This window comes from Peromyscus maniculatus, chromosome 15, assembly GCF_049852395.1.
Source record: "Peromyscus maniculatus bairdii isolate BWxNUB_F1_BW_parent chromosome 15, HU_Pman_BW_mat_3.1, whole genome shotgun sequence".
NCBI lineage: Eukaryota > Metazoa > Chordata > Mammalia > Rodentia > Cricetidae > Peromyscus > Peromyscus maniculatus.
This window is the reverse complement of record NC_134866.1, coordinates 30,404,417-30,416,794: the sequence shown is the minus strand read 5'-3', so window position 1 is coordinate 30,416,794 and position 12,378 is coordinate 30,404,417. Positions and strand designations below refer to the sequence as shown.

The 12,378-nt window shown below is 43.0% G+C and overlaps 1 protein-coding gene across 1 annotated transcript in view; it reads right to left on the bottom strand.

The window, feature by feature from the left end:
* Skp2 (S-phase kinase associated protein 2) overlaps window positions 1-12,378 on the bottom strand; it is a 28,574-nt gene that overhangs the window by 4,489 nt on the left and 11,707 nt on the right. Inside the window, exons 4-9 of the mRNA XM_006994709.4 lie at window positions 9,338-9,481; window positions 7,862-7,996; window positions 6,506-6,604; window positions 5,473-5,603; window positions 1,283-1,334; window positions 1,039-1,146 (exon numbers count right to left, since the gene is read on the bottom strand). Coding sequence (XP_006994771.1) covers window positions 1,039-1,146; window positions 1,283-1,334; window positions 5,473-5,603; window positions 6,506-6,604; window positions 7,862-7,996; window positions 9,338-9,481 — 669 coding nt within the window. The remainder of the gene's footprint in view (window positions 1-1,038; window positions 1,147-1,282; window positions 1,335-5,472; window positions 5,604-6,505; window positions 6,605-7,861; window positions 7,997-9,337; window positions 9,482-12,378) is intronic.

Sequence of the window (12,378 nt, the reverse complement as noted above, 5' to 3'; positions counted from 1 at the left end):
AGAAACCTTTTAGTGTGGACACTGGAAGTTCCTAGGTGGTCTGGATGCTACACAACACAAGCAGGGATTTGTATCAGGGTTCCATGCAACGAATTTGAGAGACACCCAAGAAAAATCAGAATCCTTTTTAGGTAGTGTTTTTCCAAACAGCATATTATCAGCTAAGGCTCATGAGACTAGTTAAAATGATTAATTCAGTCATATAATTACCAGACTTCCCAATTTTATTGAACTCTCTACAGATCATTTATTATTGAAATTGATCTAATCTATATTAAAGAATAAATTTAAAAAAAAATCAACCATTTTTAGGTAGGAAGAATTACTGCTGACATTCTGATAGCAACATAAATAATGAATCAGTCTTACTCAAGCAAGTCTTACTCATGACCATGCTGCAGTAAAAAGAAGGGTACTTGACCACGTGTAAGATACTGACCTCTCGTGGTTTTCAATGAAACAGCTATGCATTTACATTTGGTATAAGGAAGACTATTATAGCCCTTTGAAATGAAATAAGCAATCCCCGGAGATAAGAGACTTAGTTTTCATGGACCTACATAATATACCCTCTGTTCAGATAGCGTCAGACTCTCATACACATGTGCTAATTCTTCACTTTCCTTGACTATCTGGGACTCTAATTACTAAGACTATAGAACTTTTCCTGTAAGTCCAGACACAAGCTTTAAAAATGAACGGCAAACATTCGAAATGATCCCACTCACATTGGGTCTGCCTCCCAGGCTCACAGTGAGTTCCTTAGAGATAAAAGCTTCCTTTTGTAGGTCCTTCACAGATACTAGGACAGCATTCTAACACAGTGATGCTGACAGTTAAATAATAAATGTTAATGAGCTCAGCCAGTCCAGCTTTGCCAGACGAACATTTTGTGAACTATTTTGATATTCCTTCCTAGACATTTTTGTAGCATATTAATATTAAGGGTCACATTGTGAACACCCATTACTAATGATGGCTTTTACCAGCAAGTATTAGTCCCTGCTTCCCACTAGCATAAACACAAAACATACTTACAGTAGAGTTTCAGGTATGATATCATAGCACCGGCTGAGCGAGAGGTGTTGGAGGTAGTTGAGTTGAAAAAATTCTGGAAAGCAGTCGTTCTTTAGCATGATACTGTCACTGTAACAGGAAGGAAGGAAGATGCAAAACCACTCGTGGACCCAGAGGACTACTGCTCAGTACTCCCTCCATTAGCTCCTTTCCCACGTCAAAAACAACCAACAGATTCCAAATTTTGATCTAAAACAAACAGTACCTTAAGTCGAGGCGGACAAGGTTGGGGCACCGTTTAATTATGGTACAAAGATCTAGGAAAAAGAAAACAAATGTGATGGTCACCGTCACCGTTAAACAAGGAGGCAGGAAAGGGTATCTGCGTTCGCTGCTGTTCTTCAACAGCACACCGGAAGCTGGCAGCAAGGCAGCTAGACAAGTTCTTCATGTGGAAAGCTCCCTGCCGAGAGAGAAAATCCAGGCGAGCACCCGGGAGTCTACTGTAACTGTTACAGGAGCTGTGGTCACCCCTAGGTAACAACTGTTTCTGTAGCAGCAGTAACAGGCTGGAAGAAGAAAGGGCAATCCCAATTCATGACAGCCAACAAATCCAAATGCCAGTACATACAGGCAAATGATATTCTATGGAGATGGCTCTTCAACTTAGTCAGGGGAATCATGAACTATTTATTCAAAACATTGTTGTACCATAACTGTAAACATGAGTTTCCAGCTCATCTTACAACCCAGTAAATTCCATATATGTTGAAGTTTTAAATGCATTTTTTAAGGAATTATTTGCAGAATCTTGGGTTAGGTAAGGAGTGTATAAAAAAAACCACATAATCTACAAAAAAAAAAAAAATCTTAAAATTCTACCATTTATGCCAGGCATGCTTGCGCACACTTGTAATCTCAGGACTAGCAGAGGCTGAAGAATTGTTGAAAACTAGAGACCAGTCTGGTCTACACAGCTAGTTCTAGGCCAGCCAGGACTAGACAGTGACACCCTGCCTCACAAATAAAAACCTAGCCAAAAAGATCTGCATGTGAAGAGCATTTAGAGAAGTACCAGAAAATGGTGTGCATTCAACATAAGTTAAACAGATTAATAGTCTTATGTAAGAAAAGGATAAACAATAAATGAAGAGCATCAACATGTTTGTAAAACAGATACGGAGCAAGAAATACTTAAGTAAATAGCTTCTTGGGCTGGAGAGAGGCTCAGGGGTTAAAGCTGTCAAGCCTGACAACTCGAGTTTGATCATCCCTGGAACCCACACGGTAGAAGAAGCAGGAGCCCAGCAAGTTCTCTGATCCCCACACATTTGCCCAAGCACACTCCTCCCCCCAAGCCTCCACCTTCCAAAATAAATCAATGTAAAACAAATGCCAGGAAGTGTTTTGCATGAAAAACAAAATACACGTAGATACCCAGTGCACTGCTGTAATCTTAATCTGGTCAACACACACACACACACACACACACACACACACACACACACACACACACACACACACACACTCATAATTAGAGCAAAGGAAAACGGCTTGAAGGAAACACTGTGCCCTGTTAATTGCCGCTAGCCAGTACTAACATTAGACACTGCAGAATTTGAAAGAGAATGACATGAACTGAGCTACTTAAAGCAGAAAAAACCATGTTCCTTATTTAAAACTGATGAACTCCACTGGACGTTTGAATGTTTTCTCTCACAGCTGTACCAGTGGCCACATACTTCCCCCTATACTTTACAGTTCAAATGCCAGTGACTGGTGGAAAGTCAGACCTGCCACGGCTCCGCTCCCCCACATTCCACTGGCTTCTTCCTTCTGTGCTGGCCAATCCACCTTTGCCACCTTCTCGAGAGTACAATAACTCTCATCCAAGGCCTTTAGCCTCGTGGTCCTTTGTTCCAGAATGTTCTCCCACAAACCTCTGTGTATTTTCTTGTCTAAATAAGAGGTCCTCTCTTTGATCACTGCATCTAGTTCCAGAATGTTCTTCCAAAAACTCCTATGTATTTATCTCTCATGCCATCAGAGGTGCTCTCTGACCCTTCTAGTCTACCTATCCACCCTACTTCATCTTCCTCCTTCTATAGTTTCCTTTCTTTATATTTTCTTTATTCTTCTCTCAGACATCCCAACTGCAGGTTCCCCTCCCCCCACTCCTCAGCCCTCCCCCACCTCCCCACGCCCTCAGATCCACTCCTCCTCCTCCTCTTTTCAATTCCATTCATACCATTTAGGAAGTCTGCTCACCATGGATCTGTCTGGCTTTGTGCATTTCTATGTTATCTTGATTTCTCTACTTAGGATGTGAAGTGTTTAAAGGAAAATGTTGAAGCGCTGCGTAGGGAGAGTGACAGGAAATCAAGACATGGCCGCAGCTCTTTACTCTGTCTCTTTGCTGAAGACAGTCATTTGCAATGGTGGTTGTTCAAATGTGACTTCTTATACAGGGAATGGACTTAAACCTCTGGCCATTCATGAAGATCACTATATTTCTTATGGTCTAACACAACTTACTTATTATTAAGCCCCAGAGAAGGAGTTTCCAAATACTACTTCAACTTTAAGAAGCATTTCAAGATGTTTGGTTCACATCTCTTTAAGCATAATAAAAACTTCAGTAAGAAATTGCCAGCTAGACAGTGGTGGTGGCACACGCCTTTAATCCCAGCACTCGGGAGGCAGAGGCAGGCAGATCTTTGTGACTTCGAGGCCAGCCTGGTCTACAGATCGAGATCCAGGAAAGGCACAAAGCTACACAGAGAAACCCTGTCTCGAAAAACAAAAACAAAAACAAAACAAAAAAGAAAATACCCCCAGGTGAGCCAACAACACCCTTGGGACACCAGACAGGGTTGATTTGAGCACCTAAATTAATTTGACTTTGTGCAGCCCGGACTGAATATTAGCTGGAGACTGAGCTATGAAGCTGTTAAAAAAAAATTTCTTTTTGCGACCATTTGTGTGTACAAATTAAGACTCTCAGTGTCATACACACAATATAAAGCTCAGCTATGTGTTAGGCTTTAATCAGTACCACAGCTGCTACCTACCCGACTTCAAATGCCTGTGTTCATCAACTCTGCTTTTAGGCTGAATCGAATAGTAGAAGGTGTAAATATGAGCCTATTTAGCTGGGTTCTCACAGGAATTTTCAGTCTCAACTGCTGACATTTTGGGCCAGATGACTCCCAAGTTAATTTTTCTGTGCTGTTCAGCAGCATTTCTGGCTTCCAACCACTAGATGGCAGCAGAATCCCTGTGCTGAGACAATCAAAACACTCCAGTTTTCACAAAGCTGTTTCTAGTTGAAAACAACTTTTCACAGTCTTCCTTTTGTACCCCTGGGGTTTGACTCCAGGATCCCATTTGGACACTCAGATCCAAGGATGCTGAAGTCACTCGACATCCTCTTGTCTGCTTACTTATAGCACCTAATAAGTGTGTAGTCGTTACACTGAACTGATGAGCGTCTTTTCCAAGAAGTTATTACATGTTCAATACAGATGCATTTCTTTTCCTGAATAGTTTTGATCCCTTGAATTTGGATGCGGAACCCATGGATACAGAGGGCTGACTCTAGTGCATTTACCTGCTTTTTTACATCAGGGTTCTGTAGAGTAGTTTTGTTTATTAAAAGTAGTTCTGGGATTGGGGAGATGTAAAGTGCTTGTCTGTAATTACAAGGGCTTGAGTTTGATCTGTGGCACCCTTGTAAGAACACTGGGTGGGAGAGCATTCACCTGTAGCCTCAGGATGGGGCAGGCAGACACAGGAGGACCCTGTGGGGCTTGTTTGCCAATTAATGAGAGAACCTATCTCAAAAAATAAGGTAGGAGGGCAGGAAAGATGGATCTGTGGTTAAGAGCACTTGTTGCTCTTGCAGAGGACCTGAGTTTGGCAGAGGACCCGAGTTTGGGTCCCAGCATCCACAGGCAACTAAGAGCTGTAACTCTAATTCCAGGAGGTCTGCTGCCCTTTCCGGTCTCTGCGGGCACTGAATACATGTGTGGTACAGGTACGAATACAGGCAAAACACCCATACACATGAAATAAAAAACAAAAATACATAATTTTTTTTTTTTTTAAAAGGTGGGGAAGTACTGATGAAGTCACTCAGTGTTGACTTCTGGCCTCCAAGTACAAGTGCATGCACATGTGCATGTACACACACACACACACACACACACACACACACACACACTCAAGTTGCTTTAAAAGATTCTCTGTCTAGATCCTGGACTCACAGCGTGATGCTGGCTCAGGAGCTATTTACCTTTTACCCAACTCTTCCGATGAGCCATCCCTCTGGTGAGGACAGAAACAGCACGTGTACTGGACTAATGAGACAGTTCAGCAGCAGAAACTTCACAGGCATACCATAAAGCAAATCGATTACTGTTACAGCCCCAGCGGCCCCGGCCTCGAAGCCCTAACCTGTTTTCTGGAGGTTCTTTCGGTAGCCACTGAGGTTGAGCTGGCTGATGGTCGCTGATAAATGTGCCACAGCTGCTTGCACATGTTTTTCAGTAAACTCAAAGCACCAGGAGAGATTCAGCTCATCCAGTCTGCATGAGAAAGGGTGGTAAGGAAAATGTGAACCCGTCAGAAGGACTAGGGGGACTTAACGCGGCACACGCCAAAGATATAAACAACCATGTCCTTTACAACTTCATGCACAGACCACAGACCTGTTCTGTGTCGTTCATTTGAAACTGCATTCTCTAAACACCTATGTGCCTGCACCTTACGCAGCGATTAGAGCAAAGGCCGGAGCAAATACCGTCTCCTTTTGGGGCTGCAGGTTGAACATTGTAGCCTGTATGTTTCTTTCTCATACCACCTAAGTTGTTGTCAAAAAAGCACCCGACAGCTATCAACTCAAATGTTTTATAAAACCCACGGACTGACTACTAATGGAAGAGACAAAGATGCTACAAAAATCCCTTTCATCCAATTCTCCCTGCGAGGAGAGCCAATGAGTTTCAAAGTCAACATCTACCTCCCCCACTCTGTATCTCTGCTGACTGAATGCAGTACTACATATTTTGTCTGCCTTGTAATATTCTGATCCAAAGGCAACTTGCCTTTGAGAGATCATTAACACAGATACAAATGGTATACCAGAAAGACAGAGACAGTTAATGCAAAGAACATATATGCATGGTATGTTGTGTTTGCCATACACCATGACTCCTCTCGCTTAGCCGTCCATGGGATCACCCATATTACACATGGCTTAGTTAGATATAACACAACCACAGTGATAAAAACACATTCCTCCACTTCCCTTTAGCAACAGCGGAGAAAAGAGATCCCTATCCAAGTATCCTTCCCTTATAAACAGACTTGGAGGTTAGCCGGAACGTTTTTGTGGAAGATACCACATTGCCTGAGTCAAGAATGTGGCATCGCTCCCAAGTCCATCCAGATACCCAGATGTGTTGGATACAGCTCCAATCTACCCTACCTGCAACAGCTGCTTAGCAGCGTGGCCACGGCGGATTCAGAAAATCCAGAGCACCCACAAAGGTTCAGTCGCAGCAAGTTTTCATTTTGTGCGAGAGTGCTAGAAAATAGAAAAATGTCAGAAGAATAAATTGCATCAATGGTTGTGGGGGTGGGGGAGTAGGCAAATACAATTTAATTAAGCACACAAGCTTTTGAGTCAGAAGAGGGCTTAAAAATCTATATTTCACTATCTCTTGACACAGCAGAGTGATTTGCTTCCATTACTGAAGTGCAAACTGGCAAGGACAGTATCTTTTTGGTAGGGCTAGAAACAAGATTAAATGATATAATAACGTACTGAAGGATTTGCAAAGAACTTGCAGGGTAAATGCACAAGAAACACCAATGAATGTATGTTTTAAGTTCAAAGGCTTGCCTTCCCCTGATTAGGGAACCTCGATGATGAAGAGCCATTGTTTTGGAGTTAAGTCTTGGTTTGATACCGATTAACTGTGTAATCTTGGACAAGCTAGTCAGCTTCTCTCTGCCTCAGCTTTCACAGAAAGGGGGAAGGGCAAGAGCTTGCTGCAGGCGCTTGCTATCAGAATTACTTTTAACTTAGTAAATGCCACAATGTGCTACCTCTCTTGTTCCATTCTTTCTATCAGGCTTCATTTGATCTCACCTGAATGATGAGATGGCCTAACTCGGTGGCCTACCTCCTGTGTCTGAATAACCCCATGTGGTGCCTAGCAAATTAATCAAATACGTCTCAATCTGACATGGCTCTTCCGTTTTCAGAACCACGGTGCGCCATGCTTCCTGGCCTCTCTGCAAACTACCAGTCTCCACAGAAGGCCATTATAATGTAGCCATGATTCTCCTCGTCTCCCTGATTGCCATGCTCCAGCAACGACCAGCTACTTAGGAGTCCAGAAGGGCAGCAGCCTTACTGAGGCTGCTTCAAATGTCCTATCATTTCTGAGATCTCCTACCCGAATATCATTAATGGCCAGCCTACGAGTCACCAACTACTCTGAGAAGGCTGTCCTCCTTAACTTCAATTAGGCTGCCCTGTATGTTGCTACATAGCCACCAATGCATCTAATGAACACCCTGCACTGTCATTATCTGTCTCACCCATGAATGAGGCACAGACCACACCACACACTGTTCGTTCTATTGTTCTATTATCATGCCTAGAGGAGGGGCTGGCAGGTGGTCAGTATGCAAACTTCTGCTGTCTCGATTATGCTGGACAGCCCTGAATATTTGGTATGTCCTTCTGGGCATGTATATAAGGACACCATGGTCACACAAGAAACACTGACCTACATAGCAACTGTCTTTGTGCTACAGTTCAGGTGCCACTCACTTGACAATGGGATCCGAAAGTTGCAGGCCTTCCAGGCTTAGATTCTGCAGCTTGGAGCACTCAGACAGAATCCCGTGGAGGTTTGACACGTTTATCACTGAGTTCGACAGGTCCATGTGCTGTACGCGGAAAGAGCTGAATATGGAGGAGAGAAAAGAGGCCCTGTAAGGTGGATGACCATTTGGATCCAATCGGACCCCTTCCTGTCCCCACATGAGCAGGCAATCACAAATGAGACTAAACACACATTTTAAATACTCAATAAAGATCTGGTCATAAAACAAATTGCTTCTAGCTAATTCCCATCCTCATTCATGTTTAAAACTCAAGGTTTTCCAAGTGTAGACGTTGCTGCCAACATGGTCCCAGTCAGAAAATTAGTAGGTGGATGGCACAAGAATGAGCTGGGTCCACATGCCCAGGGAGTGAGGGAAGCCTGTGTGACTCCTGGTTGCTGGCGGGGGCTGAGTGGATGAGCAACAGTGTTTCCTAAGGCAGGGAGGACAGTAGAGGAACCGGTTTTAATGGGAGGCCATGTTTACTTTTAGATATGCTAATACTGGAGGACTCAGAAGAAGTTCGGGTGTGGAAGCTTTCAGGTCATTAGAACTAAGAACTGTGAAGAGGACCAGGCTAGTGTAAGGGTTTGAGGATCCTGAGCATAATGTGGGTGCACAGGACACAGCTCGTCTGAGAGCAGCATGTGGAGGAGGAGGAGGACAAATCCTGTGTGAACATAAGGAGAGGCTGAGGAGGAAGAGCAGTGGGGGGGAATAAAAGCAGCAGGGAGAGGAATGGACAGCGGGAAGAAGGGGGAGGTACTAGAATGGAGACATGGTCTACTGTCTTTAGCTTGCTTTGCTCGTCCGTATCTAGCTATTCTTCTTAGGCATCAAATAGCACGAAACCTTAGTATTCCATAATTTGCAGCACCAGAGAAGTATTTTTTTCAAAACAGTCTACAAAACAAAAGAAGAAGGCATTTTTTTCAGGTTGCAAATCTGTCCGTGATAGGACAGAAAGCCCATGATGCAAGTATGAAAATACTCCCCCCACTTTGTTATGGATGGGCAGTGGGGATGGAAGCAGCAAGCTTGCATTCTCTGACTGACGTGGCCCTGATCCAGCTCTGGCCCTTGAGATTCACAGCCCTACCTGCTGAGCACTCCTACCGGGTGGCTAAATGCGCACTGTTCTCCTTTTGGAGAATGGGATGAACCCAGGTTCTTGTATGTGCTAGACAAGTAGTCTGACACTGAGCCACACCCTCAGATGCCCGACGCAAACACCTCTGACCCTAGGGAAAACCCACCAGTAGCTCTTAAACCCATGCTATGCTTCAAGCCTGAGGCCACATGGCACAATATGCAACTGACAGCCCATACTACAGACGGCCTGTCACAGGCTTAAGTCTCAACCAAGAAAACAAGGTGTATGAGCTGTTTTCACCTCAACGTTCAGTCGTTTCTCTTTTACCTGAAACTTTCACCCAATGGTTGCTCCATAAACGATCGCGGGCAGCGGAAGGCGATCACCCCTCGAGAAAGCAAGCGGACAGTCACATCGGGGTGCAGATTTTTACCTGCGAGGTCGAGGGACTGCCAGAGAGACTCATCGAGCCTAAAACAGAGAAGGTGCTTGATTTGGTAAACTGGTCACAGTGAATTCTGGGGATCCTGGGGACCCATAAAAGTCACTATAAACACGGAAGCTATGGCCACCAAATCTCCTTAATGCAAATCTGAAGAGCTTCCTCTTCCAAGTTGACGATGAAATACTAAACATTTCTTGATTACAGAATCAAAAAGCTTCCATCTTTCTCTTTCTGGTTTATCAATCTCAATCTAGATTATCAAATGCTAAAACTAGAACTGCAAATAACGTAGAACTGGAGAGTAAAATCCTATCATTAAGTGTAATATGACATGTTTAAAAATCACTTAAAAATGCTTATTACTAGTTGAGTAAGTTTCAAACTTCCTAAAACAATCCTGCTCTCCAAACTGTTAAGTGTTGACGGGTTGCCACGGTTACCAAGTTCCATGAAAATATAGATGAACGAAGAAAAGTTGGTATTGTTTTATGAGACACATTGATCACACGGCTAGGAAAAAGTCACAGACTGGCTCTGTTCCATATTCATGTGGACAAGTGTGTGTGTGTGTGTATACATATTTATATTAATGTTAAAGGAAAGAGGTAAATACTACATTCTATGTCTAACCTATATTCTAACCTAAAAGGGAGGTTCCAAAACTGGACTGAGCTTCAAGCCATGTTTCTTCTTAAGCACATGCCGTATGTATGGGGGCCCTCCAAGGACAGCTGGAGTTAGAGGCATCTGTGAGCCTGAAGCGGGTGCTGGGAAATGAACTCAGGCCCACTAGGAAGGCAACAAGCAAGCCCTCTGACTGCTGAGCCACCTCTTTAGCCCCTACAATAAGAGTTTTAACATCCACGGTTGAATTCAATTAAGAAAGCAAGAGGAAACGTGAAGCGCACACACGAGGGAACATTCTAAATGCCTTAGTGCACTAGACATTTCTCTTTTAGACATATTTGAAATAAACACTTCATTGGCCCATTTTGAAATAATCTTACTACAAAAAATTTGCTAGTATATGATTTGACTATTGAAAGGTGGACTATAGACAGGATATCCTTAAGAAAGTGGCATGCTTTGTATCTTTTTCTTGTCCACACTGAAATCTACTTCAAAAAAAAAAAAAAATGAGAGCAGATCATTCTTGATTATCTCAGATCTCAATGTCACTCCTTTCAAAGAAGTGAACAATAGCTGGCTTAGTATTCTAGAACAACCCAGGACAAGTCTTGAGGCATTCACTTTGCCCCAAACAACACAGTCTTAACGTGGAAAGGGGAAGATGAATTCAGCAGCCACCCAAATCCTAAGCCAACTGTAACTAGTAATGGTTAAGGCTACGGAGCTAACAAGACCTTAGTCTTCTTTGAAGGTTCACTTCACAAAGCACTGTCTGGACTCTGTAGTTTCTTCACCTCATAAACTAGAGTAATACAAAATTGTCACTTCAGCCCGCGTGGGAGATTAAATTTCCATGTCAGTTACTATTCTAGCACAATGGAGATGATTACTGAACCCAAGGGAAGATGTAGGTCAAGTGCACTAGGTAGACACACAGAATAAACAAGTCTTGGGAGCTAAGATACTATCTGAGGATGAGTTCTGGGTTTGGGGATTTTTGCTAAGGAGTATGTTTTAGGTGCCATAGCCACACCCACGGAAAAATAACTGTAAGATTGTGGGTGTGTTAATTTGCTTGAGTACAATAGCTATAGTTATTTAGTGATTTACACTTGTAACAAAACATCACAGAGGTTGTATACCTTAAATATGTCAAGTTTTTATAAAGGTGGGGATGGTGAAATGTAGCCACCTCTGTGTAAACGTTTCCATCTCCTAAGAAAACTGCTTAGGCTTGGGCCTGGGGAGTGTATGTAGCTCAGATAAAAGCTGTTGCCTCTGTGAATGTAATCTATGAATACCACAAAGGTGATTAATATCAAGAGTGTAATTAATGAATATCATGAGTGTAGTTTAAAAAATAAAAATTAAAAAAAAAAAGAATTCACATTTCTATTTCATTCACGCTATTTTCCAGATGTTATTCTATTGATAGGAAAGAAAGGCTGCATAAAAGGCCCCGTTTCTGAACTCCAGTAACTGCTGTGTAGCGATCATGAAAATATCATAAATTTTATGGATGTATCTTCTCTAAAATGATTTTAATGAATTTAATTCATGAATTAAATGTAAAAAATGGCAAAAAAAAAAAGCTGTTGACTCACAAGTCTGAGGCATTGGGTATAATCCACAGCACACCAGAGAACAATAAAAACAACAACACCCCCCCCCCCCATTTCATCTCGGTCACTGCCTTCCAGGTTCACTCCCCACTAGCACACACAATTTAAGTGTAGCCAAGAGCCGGAGAAGACTACCACAGGTGGCCCTTGTTCAGCATGCCTAGGAGCCAAGCAATGTACTGGCCCCTTTCATTTTATCCTTATGACTATCCCATGATGAAGGTGCAATTATGGCCACCTTACATCCAGTGTAGCCAGGCTCAGAAGTGACAAGGAACTTGTTCAGATCATGCAAAGCATTGTGGGAGCCCACAGAGGTTTCCTAGTGAGAACTTACTCAAGGTCTGAGAATCAGAGCTTGCTTTACCCAGCAGGGCTGCATCAGGAGATGATTTGACCACAGGCGTGGTTACCAGGTGTTTGGAAAAGTCTACAGTTGGCTGTGCGGTGTGCTTTGGTCTTGCATGGGGGAGGTCTTTTGCCGCTCCCCTTGGCATGTTATAAAAAGCCTTCTGAATAAACCTTCAAGGCTGTTGGGTATTGATCCAGGCCCTCCCAAGGCTATCCTGTGTTTCTGTCTTTCTTTTCATTAACCAGGTCTTTTTTTCTATATGATATTTTCTTATCCTTCTCTCATAAGAACCCTTCAAAAGGTGAGAGCTGGCCTCCAA